Here is a 17,906-nt window from a genome sequence, read left to right on the forward strand (position 1 = left end):
ACGTCTATTAAGTGATTGACTAAATGCCAGATTCTGTAAGAAAGAATCAGGGGTGACAAGGCATGATTCCCCTTCTTAAGAAGTTTGCAGTTCTGTTTGTTGCTATGACTGATCTCTTCTGATAGGTGAGGGAAACAAAGCCGTAGGGGGGAAAAAAAAATAGCTCTTGCCCTAGGTTATACAATAAGCCAGGGATCAGTAGGAATTAAGTGAGCTCTTTTTAGTCCCTGTCTGTAGACACACTGCCCTGCAGTGTATACAGGCATCCCCAGGCAGCGTTAAGGGTCCTGCCACTCTGGCCACTTGGTTAGGCAGAGCTGAGGATGGGTGTTCTCCGCCTGAGCTCAGAGGCCCTCATCTTTGGTCTGTGGGGAGAATGGGAGAGCAAGTTTAAATGAAATATAGCAGGCAGCCCTGGCGGTCACTCCCACCCCAGGGCCTTGTGCAGCCCTGCTTCAGACGGAGCCAGTGACATCCCAGAGTGGGGGGTAGGGGTAGGATTGAATCAGCAGAGCCGTTCAAACTCGTGGACTGTAACTCGCCCGGAGTCTAAACAGACCCTTTTAATTAAGAGCATCTTAAATCCTTCTAGTCTGCTTCTGTTCTGGAAGCTGAGGTACATGCTGTGCCGTAGCTGTCTTGCAAGAAGCCACTCAGCTGTGGGCTCCCCTTCCTGGCACCTTCCCAGGACAGATTCTTTCTTGTCCTGTGCTTCTGGGTAAGGGCGCTTCCTGCCGAGAGCAGTTACCTAAATTTCTTGGCTCAAAAATATAGGCTGCTTTGGCAAGAGATAGCATTATATTAAGTTAATATGGTTCCCTGAACGAAGTCTTGGGCTGTGAACCAGGCAGCTGGCGTTTGCACACACTCATTAGGTGTTTATTGCCCAGGAACCTCTGATTGGTGGCTTCTCTGCTTATGCTGCCTCACGTGTTGTGAAATGGGTGTGAGAGCTACCCCTTCCCCAGCTGAAAATCTCTCCCGAATAAACAGAAAGCTTACTGTTGTGGAAGTGGCAGATGAAGTGGTGTTTTTACGTGGGAAGATACTTCTAAGAGATGGTAAGAGAGAAGACGTTAACATTTGTCAAACACCAGCCATGTGCCACGGGTAAAGAACCTGCCTGTCGGTGCAGGAGGCGTAAGAGACGTGGGAGTCTCCTGGAGGAGAGCGTGGCAACCACTCCAGTGTTCTTGCCTGGAGAATCCCATGGACGGAGGAGCCTGGTGGGCTGCAGTCCATGGGGTCGCAAGGAGTGGGACACCACTGAAGCAACTTAGCGCACACACGTGTGCCAGGCACTATGAGTGATTTATATGTCCTTTCTCATTTAATCCCTGGAGTAGTCCTGTTGAGTGGGTATTATAACCTTCCTTTTACAGATGAAGAAAATGAGTCTGAGAAGCTAATCAGTTTTGTGCCAAAGATCACACAGCTAGTAAGAGGCAGGGGTCTGATTCTTGGTCATTCTCAGAAAAGAAACCCAGTGTTCTTTCCACTGTGTCATGCTGCTACCGAGAATTTGTCTAATTTTTAAGAGCAAAGAGTCTTATAGAAACGAAAGGAGGTAAAAATAAGTAAAAATGAAAGGTCGAGTACATGTTTCGGGAGGCAGTAACCGAAAGCAGTATTATCAGATTGACTTATTTTTTAAAAGCTTTCTTTTATTTATTTTTGGCTGTGCTGGGTCTTTGCTGAGTGAAGGCTTTTTCTCTAGTTGAGGTGCATGGGCTTTAGGGAGCATGGGCTTAGTTGCCCTGCGGCATGTGGATTCTTCCCAGACCAGGGATCAAACCCGTGTCCCCTGCATTGGCAGGTGGATTCTTAACCCACTGGACCACCAGGGAAGTCCCAGATAGACTTCTGTTTGAAGTGAGCTGAGTGGCAAAGGCAGGGCTACTGGAATACATGTGGCTAATGATGGTGGCCGGTGTGTGAGCCTCTTTTATAAGCTGCTTGGTTTCCTTTGCCCCTGCCCCTTGGTGCCTCAGCAGCTGACCTGCTGTCTCTTCTCTCTAGGGTAAAGCCCATAGCTTGAAGCCAAGTGTAAAGGAGAAGCTGGTGGGCAGCCCAGTTCGCTCTTCTGAAGATGTCAGCCAGCGAGTCTACCTCTACGAGGGACTCCTAGGTGAGAAACAGATCGGGAAGGCCTCTCAAACAGGAAGGAAGCAGGCCTCGGCCAGGGAAGAGGGTGGCACCAGACAAGTAGCTGCGTGGCTGTTGGCTGACGTCAGTGCGGATGTGAGAAGGCGTTTTTATATCTGAAGCCGGCGACTGTCGGTCTGGAGAGAGGAAGGCAGTGGGAGAACGCTAGGAGAGACTGAAGTCCGGTATTAATCGACAGTCTCTATCTTTCTGTCTTCTTTTACTTTCTTGCTTACCATGGTCCATCCTGCTCACAAACTGGCAGGAAGGGACAAAGGATCGATGTGGGACCAGTTAGAGGACGCTGCTATGGAGACCTTTTCTATAAGTAACCACCTTTCTGTGTGTGTTGTTCATCCCTCCTCCTTGGGAGGGACTGGGCCTCACTTGGAGGCAGCTGGGGCTGGTGGCAGGAATGCTGGATCTGGGGTGGCGAGTCTGATGTTTCCTTTGCTCTGGAATTTGTAAAGACTCCCTTCCTTGCTGGAATTTACTCTTTATCTTAGTTTGGCAGCCGCCTTCTTTATATGTTATATAAGCCCCTAAGAAACCCTTTCTTCCACACAGGCAAAGAGCGTTCTACTTTATGGGACCAAATGCAGTTCTGGGAAGACGCGTTCTTAGATGCTGTGATGTTGGAGAGAGAAGGAATGGGCATGGACCAGGGTCCCCAGGAAATGATAGACAGGTGTGAGGTTTATAAACCCTTGGAAAAGGCAAATTTGGCCCCTTCCTCGTTAATTTTGCATCCTCCCACCTGGGGGCTGACGTGTCCTGGTCTCCCGTTCAGGTACCTGTCCCTGGGAGAACACGACCGGAAGCGCCTGGAGGACGATGAAGACCGCCTGCTGGCCACACTCCTGCACAATCTCATCTCGCACATGCTGCTGATGAAGGTAGGGCCGGTCTTGCTTCCGCCTAGCTACTGCCAGTGCTGAGGACAAGGCTTGTTCCTGTTGCCTGAATCCTGGGGCAGTCGGGAAGCAGTCAGGGCATCCTGCTAGGGCCTCTTCCTCACTGAAGGTCTGAGGCCTCGCTGCAGCTCATTTATCCCCTTCTCTGAAGCAGCCAGGGTGCTGTACAGCTGGGGAGTGTTGTAAAGGTGATGGATGATGGCTTGCTGTTTGTTTCGTTTGAATTTTAAATGGGCTTCCTTTGCTGAATATTTTTAGGATGCCTGTCGAACTCCCCAGAGGAGTCAGTGGAAAAAGAATTTTTTTTCAAGTAGTAGATTCTGAAACTTTAGAAAGGATGCTCAGAATTTACTTTTTAGCACTTCATCATATAGACTTTCTCGTAGATGTAAAAAGCACTGCTGTTAAGTCGCTTCAGTCGTGTCTGATTCTGTGTGACCCCATAGACGGCAGCCCACCAGGCTTCCCTGTCCCTGGGATTCTCCAGGCAAGAACTCTGGAGTGGGTTGCCATTTCCTTCTCCAATGCATGAAAGTGAAAAGTGAAAGGGAAGTCGCTCAGTCGTGTCCGACTCTTAGCGACCCCATGAACTGCAGCCCACCAGGCTCCTCTGCCCATGGGATTTTCCAGGCAAGAGTACTGGAGTGGGTTGCCATTGCTCATTGGAAAAGCAGTGAATGGCAGATTCTAGTTTGACTTAGTTATATTTGGTTTTTATAGCCATGGGAGAGAACTGTGTTCCCAAGTAGAAGAGTCCTGTTCTGAAAGGACCTGGTGGGTAGAACAGAGTTGTTTTGAGAATAAGTTCCTGGGTTTTTGCTCCACCTGTTCTCCAGCCTCTCTTAATGTGAAGACATGAGTTGATCCAGTGGAGAGAATACCCTGCAGTCACTCTTAGTTATTAAGGTTGTGTTTTGGCTTTCCAGGTAAATAAGAATGACATCCGGAAGAAGGTGAGGCGCCTGATGGGAAAGTCCCATATTGGGCTTGTGTACAGTCAGCAAATCAATGAAGTCCTTGACCAGCTGGCCAACCTGGTGAGCACGTCTCAGCCATTTTTCAGGCTCCTTCCATCACACTAGTCAGCTGACTAGGTGTGGGCCCCAAGGCCTAACGGAGAGACTTCCCTGTAGGTCACTTCTTGGCCCAGATATTTTCAGAATTCCTAGTTCTGAACGTAGGGCTTGGCCTCTAGATGAGGTGTTTGCCCTTCAGTTCTGTGATAGGAGCCTCTGCACTGAAACTGTCCCAGTGCAGGCTTTTCAGCATCTGTGTGGTCTGTGGATCCACAAGGTGAATACTGTTTTCTTGACAATACTGAGATGTTATTTGGCTTTTTCACTGGGTTGACATGCATACTAATGATTCAGAGGCAGATGTGGGTAAAAACCGTTGGTTCCTTAATACAGTGTAGACAGTGGCACCAAGGCATGCTGGCGGCCCCACCTCTGTACTCTCTCGGTTAAGAAGAAAATGGAAAACCAGTTTACTTGAGAGTGTCCTCGATGAGGCAGTTAAAATCATCAGTTTTCTTAAATCTGATTATTGATGATACATCTTCTTAATATTCTGTGTGGCAAAATGAGAAATACACATAGAGCATTTCTGCCGCAAACCAAAATGCAATGATCGTTTCGAGGAAAAGCAGTTTGTGACAGTTTTAGTTGCATGGTGAACTGGCAGCTTTGTTTATGGGACATCATTTTCACTCAAAAGAATGGCTGACTGTCGTTGTTTGGAGTTGGGTATTCAGCAGACTTTTGTGCTCAAAGCTTCCCAATATTTAAAGGCTTTTCTAGTGAGATTGGTGAATTAGTGAATGATGAATTTGATGAAATAATGAATTGATGAAATTAATGAATGTGATTTTTTGATATTATGTCATGAAATGTGTCAACACTTGAAAGAGCTTCATAACTTGAAAAACCAGTATTTTCCAGATGCTTAGTGTGTGGTGTTGAAAATTCAGCTAACCACTCCAAGCGTAACTCCCAAGTGTAAAGCAGACAAATGGGTCATAGTAACAGAGTACAGAGTGTTCACTGGTGTGTTTTCAGATCCCACACTGCAACTAAGTCTAAGAAACTACTTGAGGTTCTGGTACAGCATCAGAGAAGAATATGCATATATATATGGAAAGCCTGGTAGAATACTCCTCCCTTTTCCAGATACATATCTTTGAAGTCAGATTGTCTTTAATAGACCTCTGCCAAAGCAACATGTCACAGTGGATTAAATGTAGAAGCAGATATGAGAATGCAACTATTTTTTAAAACATTAATGAATCTTGCAAAAATGCAAAATAATGCTGCTCTTCCCTTTGTTTTGTTGTTCTGAGAGAGATCGTTATTTGAAAAGTATATGTTATGTATATTACCATGCAACGGATTTATTATTGTACTCTTATACCTAGTCACTAAGTCGTGTCCAACTCTTTGCAACCCCATGGACAGTAGCCCAGGCCTCTGTCCATGGGATTTCCTAGGCAAGAATACTGGAGTGGGTTGCCTGTTTCCTCCTCCAGGGGATCTTCCCGACCCAGGGATCAAACCCGCATCCCTTGTGTCTCCTGCGCTGGCAGGCATATTCTTTACCACTTGCACCCCCTTATTAATGAATTACTAACTCCTTTTAAATAAATTGGATTTCCCTGCTGGGTCAGGTAAAGAATCTGCCTGCAATGTGAGAGACCCAGGTTCAATCCCTGGGGTTGGGGAAGACCCCCTGGAGAAGGGAATGCCTACCCACTGCAGTATTCTTGCCTGGAGAGTCCCATGCACAGAGGAGCCTGGCAACCTGTGCAGTCTGTGGGGGTCACAGAGTTGGACACGACGCGCAACTAACACTTTAAATGAATTAATAAAGACTTAAGACTTTTGTCAATGATAATTTCTAATATGGTAAATCTCTATGAATTTAACTCACAAAAACATAAGCTCTTGGGGGTCATCAGTAGTGTTAGAAGAATCCTGAGACCAAGAAGTTTGTGAACATGTCCATGGTGGCCAGTGGCCAGCAGATGGCGCTTCTCTGAGGAGACCGAGGAATTGAACTGCTGATTGCGGGATTCTGGGCCCAGACTGCTCTGTGAGAGGGAAGCTGGGATGTCGCTAAAGGATCTCTCTCTCCTCAGAATGGACGAGATCTTTCCATCCGGTCCAGTGGCAGCCGGCACATGAAGAAGCAGACATTCGTGGTACATGCAGGGACAGACACGAATGGAGATATCTTTTTCATGGAGGTAGGTGCTGCTGGTTCATGCCCAGAGGAACATTTGAAAGTCATTTGAAAGTCACAAGAAACTCCTAGAACAGATGCCAGAATATTTTTCCCCACTTATCTCATTCATTTTCATGGTCCATTATCATTAATTTTCAGTTCAGTTCAGTCGCTCAGTTGTGTCCGACTCTGCGACCCCATGAGCTGCAGCACGCCAGGCCACCCTGTCCATCACCAACTCCCGGAGTTAACTCAAACCCATGTCCATTGAGTCAGTGATGCCATCCAACCATCTCATCCTCTGTCATCCCCTTCTCCTCCCGCCTTCAGTCTTTCCCAGCATAAGGGTCTTTTCCGATGAGTCAGTTCGTCACATCAGGTGGCCAAAGTATTGGAGTTTCAGCTTCAACATCAGTCCTTCCAATGAACACCCAGGACTGATCTCCTTTAGGATGGACTGGTTGGATCTCTTTGCAGTCCAAGGGACTCTCAAGAGTCTTCTCCAACGCCACAGTTCAAAAGCATCAATTCTTCAGCACTCAGCTTTCTTTATAGTCCAACTCTCACATCCATACATGACCACTGGGAAAACCATAGCCTTGACTAGATGGATTGTCAGGCTCTTATGCAAATAAGTTAATGTGATAGGTGATTCCCTGTCTTGTCTTTTATATAAAATAGATGACACGGTCACATTGTCCATGAGTCAGAACAGCATGAAATGGTATACACTGCCAAGTCTTATCTCACTCTTACCCCCTTCCACTCGGTTTTCCAACCACTTCACCCCTTCCTCTCTTAGGCAGCCACTTTTATTTATAACCACTTTATGTCCTCCAGTGGTTTTCTATGCAAACACAATAAAATATAAACATAAATTCTTATTTTCCTACTCTTTTACATAAAGGTTCAGTTCAGTCGCTCAGTCATGTCCGATTCTTTGTGACGACATGGACTGCAGCATCCCAGACCTCCCTGTCCATCACCAACTCCCAGAGTTTACCCAAACTCACATCCATTGAGTCGGTGATGCCATCCAATCATCTCATCCTCTGTCGTCTCCTTCTCCTCCCACCTTCAATCTTTCCCAGCATAAGGGTCTTTTCCAATGAATCAGCTCTTCGCATCAGGCGGCTAGAGTATTGGAGTTTCAGCCTCAGTATCAGTCCTTCCAATGAACACTCAGGATTAAGCTCCTTTAGGATGGACTGGTTGGGTCTCCTTGCAGTCCGAGGGCCTCTCAAGAGCCTTCTCCAGCACCACAGACATAAAGGTAGCACATCATATCTGCTGATCTGAACCTTTTTCTTTTTCTCCTTAAACATATCCTGGAGATCTTCCATCTCAGTACAAAAAGCATGTTCTCATTCTTTTTACAGCCGTGTGGTGTTCCACCGTGTGACTAGACCACACTTTATTTCGCCAGTCAGTAGATACACACCCTTGGTTCTCGCCCAGATTTTTATATTGTTAGTGGTGTGACTCTCGATGATGCTGTGCCTGCTTCATTTCATGCATGAAAGGAGCTTTATCTAAGAATTCCCAGAAGTGGGATAGCTGGGTCAAAGAGAAAAGGCATTGATAGTTTTGGTTGCTATGACTCTAAAGTGTCTCCTAACATATAGTTTCTCTTCCATGTGGCTGTTTATTTTGTTGGAAAAAATATGCCCTATGGAGGAGCCATCTTACGTTTTAGTTTTTTGCTGATGGCATCTCGTTAGTGCTGTGTAGCTTGTTTCTTTCTCGCTTGTATTTGTGCACACTAGAGGTTCAGTCTGGAGGCTTGTTCAGTTTTGGTTTCAGTACTTCGGCAGGACTAGGTGGCTGCCTCACATGGTCAGCTCTCTGCTTGTGGTCCGAGGGTTCACACATGGGAATCTGACCTCCGCACTGCATTACTTTCTGATTTAACTTATGGTATTTTTTGCCGTGCAGAATTTTTACTTTTTTTTATAGTTGAATTAATTAGTCATTTATTTTCTGGCTTCTGGATTTTAAGTCATAGCTAGAAAAATCCTGCCTTAATCCAGTATTATGAAGGAAGTTGGCCACGTTTTCTTCATTTCGGTGTTTTTAATTCTAAAATTCTAAGATTCTTTCTAAGTAATTTAAGGGCCAAGTAAAGCTCCTCTATAAAGCAGTGAAATTAGCTAACACCCTGTTGCCTTTTGGTTCAGTTGAATTTGATTTTCTCAGTCACAGCTCTTTGAGGAGGTAATCCAGCAAACATAGGGCGGGGATCTGCTCTGCAGCGGAAACTTAGATGGTGATGTAGCGGGGAAGGCTGTTGTTTTCATGTCCCCTTGAAGTGATAGAATGTGTCTGAGTGCCTGCTGGAGCCGAGGGCTGCTTCGGACACCTGCAGCAGGGTGAATCTCTGCAGAGGGTTCTCTGGCGTGTGGGACCCACTCTCACCACTGTACGTGGAGCCTCAGACGAGGGCGGTGGAGCTTGGGGTGGGTCCGTCAACTTATAGGTGCTCCGCCTTGTACTGCAAAGCACGGGCACCACGCTCGCTCTGTCAGCGCCTGGCTACTGGGAGGCTATCGGAGTTAACCGTCCTCAGCACAGGCTGCTGGCTGCGTGATCAGCTGGATAACAACTTGAAGACTTTTAAAAAATCACCTTTATTGCCTTTTATCTTAATTACAAAAGTAAGAGTATATGCGGGAAACATTTCAAATCATATAGAAGTCAATTAAGTAAAAAGTAAAAATTTTCCTTCACTTCCTGCCAATGGCGTGTCTCAGAGGTAACCACTGTTAGAGAATTTGGTGTGAATCCTCTCAGATTTTTTTTTTAAATGTGTATTTGTATGAATGCTGCTGCTACTGCTGGTGCGTCGCTTCAGTCGTGTCTGGCTCTGTGCGACCCCATAGACGGCAGCCCACCAGGCTCCCCCGTCCCTGGGATTCTCCAGGCAAGAACACTGGAGTGGGTTGCCATTTCCTTCTTCAGTGCATGAAAGTGAAAAGTGAAAGTGAAGTCGCTCAGTCATGTCCGCCTCTTAGCAACCCCATGGACTGCAGCCTACCAGGCTCCTCTCTCCATGGGATTTTCCAGGCAAGAGTACTGGAGTGGGGTGCCATTGCCTTCTGCACTTCAGGATATTTGTATGAATACAGCTTACTATATGGAATTTTATTTCAGTATTTCTGAAAGTGATATCAGATTACAAATATTGTTATATAATTTGGCTTTTTTCACTTAGCTTATCACAGATACAGTGATAGTATGTCTCCGTATTATAGAAATCTGTCTTTTTTAAATGGATGCTCAACCGTTAGGTTTTCTATGGATGTGCCATGATGTATTTAACTAGTCCCTCCCACTTTTTTTTTTTTTTTAAACAAGGATTAACTGATCATTCTTGAACATAAATCTTCGCACAGTCACATGGGAATTTCTATAGGATAGATTCTTAGTGTGGAATTTCTGGGTCAAACTATGTATAAGATAGATGGCTAATGAGAGCCTACTTCCAGCACAGGGAACTCAATGCTTGTGGTGATCTAAATGGGAAGGAAATCTAGGCAAGAGAGGGTCGCGCTATACCTACAGACGATTCACTTTGCTGTACAGCAGAAACTGACACAGCATTGTAAAGCGACTATACACCAATAAAAATTAATTTTAAAAAAAAGACATTTCTGGATCAAGCTTACACATGTTTACAACTTTTTAAAGCTTTTCATTTTGCACTGGAGTACAGCCGGTTAACGACGTTGCGGCAGTTTTGGGTGGACAGCAGAGGGGCACAGCCATGCAGATACAGGTGGCCACGGGATACATTCACAGTCTTGATAGGCTTTGCCACATTGCCATCCCAAAGACTATGCCAGTTTACACCTCCGCCAGCATTGACGAGTATGGCACGTTACTGCCTTTGTGTCTCTAGCCTAGAAATCATGTGTTCTTCTGGGTATCTTTTGCCCTGAGTTCTTTTCAGAGTCACATGTTTCTGGCTACGCCGGGTGTGTGTTCCTGTGCATGGCCTCGCTCTAGTTGCAGCGAGTGGGGGCTGCTCCTCCGGGTGGGGCTTGGGCTCCTCGTGGCGGTGGCTTCTCTTTTGTTGCAGAACACAGGCTCTAGGTGCATGGGCTTAGTTGCTCCGAGGCACGTGGAATCTTCCCTTACCAGGGATCGAACCCCTGTCCCCTGCATTGGCAGGCGGCTTTTTATCCACTCTACCCACAGGGAAGGCCCTACATGATGCTCTTAAAGGGTTATCTGAAAGATGGAGAGAAGCACAGAGTTCAGCCATGGTAGAATTCAAGTTTCTAAATTCCCACGCAGCTGCTTCGGCCCTTTTCTTCCTCGGGCTTTTGGACCCCAGCAACGTCTTGTGTAGGTAGATTACAACCGATAGTCTTGTGTGTTCCTTATTCTTTCACGCAGTGTTTATGGAGCACACATTACAGCCAGACACTCTGCTGGCTTTGCTGGCTTTGGGGTTACAGTAGTGAATCAGGGAGGTAAGGGTTGCCCTTATAGGGCAACCTTATAAGGGTTGATAAGCCCTTATAGGGTTGATAAGCCATTGGGAAAGTCAGGTAATTAAACACCCAGTGTCATAAAGGATAATGAGCATTATGAGATTTCTGGGGGGCAGATGTCATGAGGATACACAGCAGAGGGCCTGGGCATTGTGGGCGATGCCCAGAAGTGATCTTTGCACTTAGACTTGAAGAAGAGTTAGTGCTTAGTGGAGTAGGGGAGGGGAAGAGTGTCCTGAGGTGTTTGGGGCGGAATGTTGAGGTCTCACATCACGCCTTTCATTCCTGGCTCAGGCAGCTGGGGGGACAGAAATGCCATTTACTCAAGGAGCTTAGAGGGAGGAGCTGCCCAAGAGATGCAGAGTCCAGAGCTGGGCAGGATGAGTTTGAGGTGCTGCCAGTGTGAAATCAACACAGAGCGTGGTCAGGACTCAGGAAGACAAGTCTCCTATGCAGGAGGCTTTGAGGATCATCAGTATAGTCGTCAGAATTATTATTCTGTTGGCTACATCACAGTTGTATTATTGGTATGGCAGCTGACTCTCGGGTACTTTGTACGTGCCTGGCTTTATTCTGAGAATTTTATGCACATTAACTTACTTAATCTTCACAATAACTCCATGAAGTTATTGCTGTCCCCATCTTATACATGAGGACATACAAACACAGGTTAACTTGCTTAAGGTGACACAGCTAAGGAGATAGCCAGAATCTAAACCCAGGCAGTCAGATCTTAGCCCAGTGTCCTTCGCCATGGTGCTGAACTGCCGCCTCCATAACTGAAGGCAGATGGACAGATTCATTGGGCTGTGGGAGAACGTTGAGCAAGAAAGAGGAACTCTGTGAAGGAGAACTTGGCCTTTTAATTTATATTGCCCTGTGCTGGATAACTTTTTTTTATTATTGCATTAAGCAATGGCCATGTGTCACTGGCCTAATTAATTTTTGAGAAGAATCTGTGCAGAACTGGAGTTGAGCCAGGATTAGGAAATATGCTTGTTTCCCTTTTTTTTCCCTCCTGGGCTAAGTCTGCCCTAGTCCCCTGCCTTTGTGCCGGTCACTAGAGAGAGAATTCCTAAGACTGAAAGATAGAGGCGGAGATGGCCTCCGCTTTACCTCCGCAGCGCATGAGAGGCAATCATCCCTGAGGTGAGGCGCGGGCCTCCTTCCGGGCCCACGAGTTCGTCTCAGCGGCCTCTCCTCTTGGCAGCAGCCCTTCGGCTGGACGCGTGCCCAGCCGTTCAGGGTCTGCGTCTCCCCCCAGGTTAGGCTGAGTGTCGGGTGAGAACCCTGACCTGGGGGATGCTCCTAGCACCCGCTGTGCCTCCGTCCCCGGGGCGGGGCGGCGGAGACCCAGGAGACCAGGGCCGCCGACCGCCCCGCAGGTGTGTGACGACTGCGTGGTGCTGCGCAGTAACATCGGGACGCTGTACGAGCGCTGGTGGTACGAGAAACTCATCAACATGACCTACTGCCCCAAGACCAAGGTGCTGTGCTTGTGGCGCAGAAACGGCTCCGAGACCCAGCTCAACAAGTTCTATACTAAGAAGGTACCTCCCCGTGAGCTCCGTGTGTCCGGGTGGGGCAGGCGATGAGGGCCACACGTTGAGTTCCCTGCGGGGAAGGGACCCTTCCGGAAGCCACGCTGGCCTCCCCCACCACCATCCACGTGCCCCTGGCTGCGGCGTGGGCCACATAAAGCTGCCTCCGAGGTCCTGGGTTCAGGGACGGAGGGGTGGCGCGCCCGAGGGCCTGTTCTGACCGGCCGGCCGGCCCCTGTGCCACAGTGTCGGGAGCTGTACTACTGCGTGAAGGACAGCATGGAGCGCGCCGCCGCCCGCCAGCAGAGCATCAAGCCGGGTGAGGAGGGGCGGCCCTGAGCCCATGCCTTCCGTTGACTTTCCTTGGTGTTCATCCGCCCAGAGAGGCCCGTTCCGTTAGCTGATAACGCCCGTCCCTTGCCGCAGGGCCGGAACTGGGTGGCGAGTTCCCCGTGCAGGACATGAAGACTGGTGAAGGGGGCTTGCTGCAGGTCACCCTCGAAGGGATCAACCTCAAGTTCATGCACAACCAGGTGGGTTAGAGTGGCAGCCCGAGGCTTCCAGCCCCAGCGCTGCAGGCGTCCAGTGTCCAGGTTCCCCCCGCAAATGGGAGCCAGGCCTCCGGGGCTAGTGGGAACATCCGGGCAGCTGGGCCAGAGGGCGATCCGAGGGGAGGGCGCAGTGACACTGGGCGCCCCCACCCCGCAAAGCCGAGGCAGGGAGGCCGTGCAGGGGGGGCGGGGAGAGGGGCCCCGCCCCGCCCATAGCCTCAGCTCAGTGTGAGTGGGAGCGTCTCCCCGGCCCTTCCCTTGCTCCAGGGTGTGCTTTTGCTCGTGGTTTCGCTGTGAGTCTAGGCCAGCTGGTCCTCTTGTGCGTGTGAAGCGTGTGTGTGAACTCGCCTTTGCACCCTGCTGATCCTCCTTCCTTTTCTCTTCCTTCCTCTGAGCGCCCCACTCGTCCCCTGCTCCGCAGACCCCACTCCCCCGCCCGCCGGCCCGTGACCCCACCTGGGGAGCACTTCGGGATCCATCTTGCCCTCCCTGTGGTTCCACCGTAGGAGCTGACCGTTTCTCCTCTTGGTCTTCTAACACAGCCTTACGTTTTCTCTCAGTGGACGCTCCTTAAGCTAATTGCTTTCTGAGGCCGGCGCGTCATCCCAGGTCCGTTCCCAGTCCTGGCTCTTCACACAAGTGCCTTCCCTCGCCCTCCCGAGGCTCTGAGCCAGATCCGAGTGCACAGTGAACGCCTGGCCTCGGGGGCTCCCTCCCCGCTTCCATTTTAATTCTTCTTTCAGGACCCCCTCAGGGCAGCTCGGTGTGCTGGGGAGCAGCCCCCCGGCTTCCCAGCAGGGCACGTGCAGAAGCACGCTTACTATCGGTCACGGTGGTGCCGTAAATGTAAATGGTACACTCGAGCCCCTAGGGTCCACCTGCAGAGGGTTTACTTGAGCGGTCTTCTGGACCATGAAGGCGCCAGCAGTTCTTGGGGACCAGGCTTCGGGCTGCACTTGAGGGGTGCGGCCTCCCCCAGAGCCTCACCTTCTGAAGAACCCGTCTCAGTGAATGACCCCCATCCTCGCCTTGGTCCGCCCCCTGCCCCCGCCCCAGACAGACCTCCCGTCTAAGAGCTACACAGTGTGTGCAGGGCAGTCTGGATTCCGGCTTTGCCCCAGGAGACAGATGCTGTGGAGAGAGGGGTCAGACCCTGACTCACGTTGAGATCCTGGTCTCGGGGCCATCTTCTACCTCTTGACAGTCAGCTGGAGTGGAAGACGCGGTGGCCCCCTGGCGGGGCTCTGCTGAGGCGGGGAAAGCGTGGCCTTTGGAGTCAGGATGTACTCAGATTCAGATGCCAGCTGTTATCCTCGGGCAAAAACCTTCCTGACCCTCGGTGTCCTATCTGTGGTGATACCACACCTGTGCGGGATGCCCCACCCCGGAGACTCAAGGACAGACAGTGTGTGCAGACTCCCAGTAGGCACTCACGAGTGGTAGCTGTCACTGCCGGCACCACACATTCCAGGGAGAACCTGGATCCTGTCTCACGGAAGATGCCCCCACTTCCCCCAGGACAGTCTGAGGAGAGCTTTGTGCCCGTGCCAGCCCTCTGCGCCGGAGGAGGACGCATGGCGGGGTAGAGCGCTGAGGGGCCGGGGCGGGGGGCCCCCGGGGCGCTGGGTTCTGCCAGCGCTGCCCTGGGCGGAGGGTGCGGGCAGGCAGCCCAGGCCGGCAGAGGGGCCTCGGGGTTGGCTTTGACCGTTAAAACTAACACCTTCCTTTCTCTCCCATGCTTTCTCCTCCGGCCAGGAGCGGAAGGTACTGCCCTTTCTGCTGTCTTCGCTTCTTGGCGCTTTTGAGCTGTGTGTGTGTGGGTTCTGGCGCCCTCCCTTCGGGACATAGGTTTCCAGTGTGGGCGCGGGGCTGCAGCTGGGAGAGGGGTCTCTGCGGGCGGAGGGGGAGCCTCTGGGCCTTACCACTCCCTCCCTCCCTCTCTTGCAGGTTTTCATAGAGCTGAATCACATTAAAAAGTGCAATACAGTCCGAGGCGTCTTTGTCCTGGAGGAATTTGGTAATTACACTATTTTGCTCTTAGGTCTGGACTCACATGGCAGTAACTCAAACCTCGGAGCTCCAGAGGAGGGACTAGAGACAGAGAAGCACCTCTGCAGAGAGGTCAGGAGGAGCAGGAGCGTAGGGAGGACGAGAAGGGAGGCAGGAAAGCTAGCCGGTGCTGCCAGGGAGCAGGCCCCAGAGCAGCGGCTTAATGCCGGCCCAGAGCAGCGCTGGTGCTCAGGGGTTCCTCCAGCTGGCTGGACCGGACCAGGCAGAAGTCAGAAAGTCCTGGGGGCAGAGCGGCCCAGCCGTGCCCCCGCTCAGCTGTGCTCACGTAGCCCGCCTCGGTCCCTCTAGCACCCCAGCGCCTCGTCCAACCGCCCCGGGGCCACACCAGGGTCCTGCAGCCTCCAAGCCGGAGGGAGGCGCACAGGGGCGCAGGCAGGCCTAGGGAGCCGGGAGCCAGGCTCCCCCCAACGTCCAGGGCTGAGCGGCACCTGGGTTCTCACCCTGGGGCTTTGAGTTCCTGCTGTGTTTGTGCTTCATTCTTTTGTGCCCCTCATCGCTGCTATGAAAACCTTCGTTCTCCAGCAGGTAAAGTGACCTCGCCGTGCTGCCTCCCCAGGCCCCGCCCGCCGCCTCGGCCCAGGTGGGCGGGCTCCCTTTGCCCAGGCCAGCCGCTCCCATCGCCAACCTTCCCTCACCTTCCCTCCACCCTCTTCCTTCCCCATGTCCTCCACCCGCGCTGGCTCACCGGTTCTGTACGCCTTCCTCTCTTCTGCCAGAGAGATGTTTCGGGGGCAGGGGGGCCTTCCGGCTCAGGAGAAGGACCTGGGCTCCTTGTTCTACTTTGGACGAGTGTATTAACTCCCTGTTAACCCTGGGCCCCAAACTCCCCTCCCAGGGTCAGGAGGAGGAGGGGCCCCCTGGGGGTGTGACGCCCCCCACTCCTGGTCTCAGGGCTGGGACGGGCTGAGGCCGGGGACTGCTTCCCTGCTCTGGCCGCGCAGCAGCCCCGCAGGGCTGGGGCCGGGGGTCTCAGTCTTGCCCCCCGGGCCGTGGACCTGCGTGTGTCTTGCCTGCCGCTCCCTGGCACTTCCCCCGGGCGCCGTCCTCGCCTGTCTCTGCTGCTCGGTGTGTCTGCTCCAGGGCCCTCTGACGCTCTCCCTCACACGGGCAGGCCTGGGCCTCTCCTGCCATCAGGGAAGGAAACTCCCGAGTCTGGTGGGTTTAGTGTCCCGCCCCTGCTTCATCCCACCTCAGGAGCCTCCGTGTCGGGGCTGGGAGCACAGGGGAGGGTGGGGCTGGGCAGGGGGCTGAGTGCTCGGGGCCCCAGCAAGGCGAGGCACAGGCTAGGAAACTGCTCTTCTGGCCAAAAGCTGGGTGCGCCCGCTGTGGTCCTCAGGGGCCAGGACTGGAGCGGCGGCCAGCGGGGCAGAGCCCAGCCTGCTCTCGGCTGGGGCGCTCCCCATGGGTCAAGCCGCGGCCGTGGAGCCAGGGGCCACTGCGGACCTCAGGGCGTCTGGGCCTGTGTCCCCTCACTCGCAGGGGCTGGGTGAGGCCCAGAGGGGAAGGGGACCCTGTGCCGGGCGCCGCCGCCTGGGGGAGCATGGCATCATTGCTCTGAAGTGTTGAACTCTCTTGTTTTGTCTCTTGCCCGTCCGGTTGTAGTTCCTGAAATTAAAGAAGTGGTGAGCCACAAGTACAAGACGCCGATGGTGAGTGTGTCTGCAGAGGGCTCCCAGGGCGACTCTGGCAGGAGGGGGGCGGGCCTCGCAGGGCGCGGGGCGATGGCGAGTGGCTGAGGCGAGTATGGTCCAGAGGCCAGAGGTGCCGCTGGAGTGGAGCAGGCCTTTGGCCCGGCAGAGGCGCACCGCCTCCCCTCCCACAGCCCGCTCTGGCCTCGCGGGGGCTCCTCAGCTGGAGGCCGGGGGTCTCCCACCTGGCAGCCGTCCACGAGTGAGGATGCAGAGCCTGCGTCCGCTGACACTGACCCGGCTGGTTCTCTCCCCCAGGCCCACGAGATCTGCTACTCTGTGCTGTGTCTCTTCTCGTATGTGGCTGCAGTCCGCAGCAGTGAGGAGGACCTCCGGACCCCGCCCCGGCCCCTCTCTAGCTGATGGGGAGGGCCAAAGGCTGCCCCTCGCTGCTGCCACGGGCACGATGCTGCCGAGCGCGCCAATGGTGGCCCAGCGTGTCCTCTGCAGGCCTCTCGCCGCAGCTTAGACAGCTCTCTGTGTGTGTGTCTCAGTGTCCCACAGGGCTGAGCTAGTCTGTCCCACCTTTCCCTCCCCTCCCCTAGAAGACCAGCCTGCTGTCCCTTCGGGGCTCAAGTGTGTGTGTGTGTGTGTGTGCACATCTCTCGGGCCAGTGGCTCCTGGAAACGCGAGAGGACACGCAGTGCGAGCCCCCTGCTGCGTGCTGTTGAGACGTCTGTTGTGGTTCTTGTCCGTGACATCGTGGCTCTTCAGGGCAGACCCGGCCTCTCTGCCCTGTGACCCAGCAGGCTTGTCCCCACCCCCAGTGAAGGGTGGGTGAGCACGGGAGGGGTCAGGAGGCAGCAGAGCCAGCGGGGCCCGCCCTGCTCCCCGGGCAGTTCCCAGGCAGCAGTCGCTGCCCACGGGCACAGGCCTGCCTGGCGGCTGCTCCCACAGCCTCCCCCCGCAGCGGGCCATGCTGACCCCCTTTCGCTGCTGAGCGTCGGGTTCCCTGCGGCCTGCCCGCCTCGGCAGGAGACCCCCAGGGCTGCAGGCTGCCCCACCCGGAGCCGGGTGGGGTGGGGAAAGGCCAGTCCGGGCCCCACTCGTGTGTGAGGGCAGGCGAGCCTGGGAGCAGGCAGCAGGGAACTGTAAATATTTTGGCTCCACACTATTTATAGACGGTGTACAGAGGTGTGAATGTGAAATAAACGTCCTCAACTCCCCACGGGGTCCCGGCTGCCGTGCGTTCAGTGAGGCCCCTCAGCCTGGGCGCGAGGAGGGCCGGCCCTGGACTCCACAGAGGCACCCTCGGCGGAGGCAGTTGGGGAGGTGAGGCCGT

At 52.7% G+C, this 17,906-nt stretch overlaps 1 protein-coding gene across 30 annotated transcripts in view; it reads left to right on the forward strand.

The window, feature by feature from the left end:
- The window catches only part of MADD (MAP kinase activating death domain), a 40,155-nt gene extending 22,365 nt beyond the window's left edge, over nucleotides 1-17,790 (forward strand). For 12 of the 30 annotated variants that reach the window (XM_042233501.2, XM_042233502.2, XM_042233503.2 and 9 more), the window contains 10 exons: nucleotides 2,020-2,128; nucleotides 2,411-2,473; nucleotides 2,713-2,833; nucleotides 2,936-3,041; nucleotides 3,986-4,096; nucleotides 6,193-6,300; nucleotides 12,160-12,324; nucleotides 12,562-12,634; nucleotides 12,742-12,848; nucleotides 16,539-16,587. In XM_042233501.2, coding sequence (XP_042089435.1) covers nucleotides 2,020-2,128; nucleotides 2,411-2,473; nucleotides 2,713-2,833; nucleotides 2,936-3,041; nucleotides 3,986-4,096; nucleotides 6,193-6,300; nucleotides 12,160-12,324; nucleotides 12,562-12,634; nucleotides 12,742-12,848; nucleotides 16,539-16,562 — 987 coding nt within the window. In that variant the 3' untranslated portion in view covers nucleotides 16,563-16,587. Of the gene's footprint in view, nucleotides 1-2,019; nucleotides 2,129-2,410; nucleotides 2,474-2,712; nucleotides 2,834-2,935; nucleotides 3,042-3,985; nucleotides 4,097-6,192; nucleotides 6,301-12,159; nucleotides 12,325-12,561; nucleotides 12,635-12,741; nucleotides 12,849-14,813; nucleotides 14,884-14,907; nucleotides 15,071-15,458; nucleotides 16,092-16,538; nucleotides 16,588-16,882 lie in introns of those variants that run through there. The other 18 variants (XM_042233479.2, XM_042233481.2, XM_060400084.1 and 15 more) reach the window with 6 other exon arrangements.
- Nucleotides 17,791-17,906: the final 116 nt, after the last annotated feature.

This window comes from Ovis aries, chromosome 15 (assembly GCF_016772045.2).
Source record: "Ovis aries strain OAR_USU_Benz2616 breed Rambouillet chromosome 15, ARS-UI_Ramb_v3.0, whole genome shotgun sequence".
NCBI classification, from domain to species: domain Eukaryota; kingdom Metazoa; phylum Chordata; class Mammalia; order Artiodactyla; family Bovidae; genus Ovis; species Ovis aries.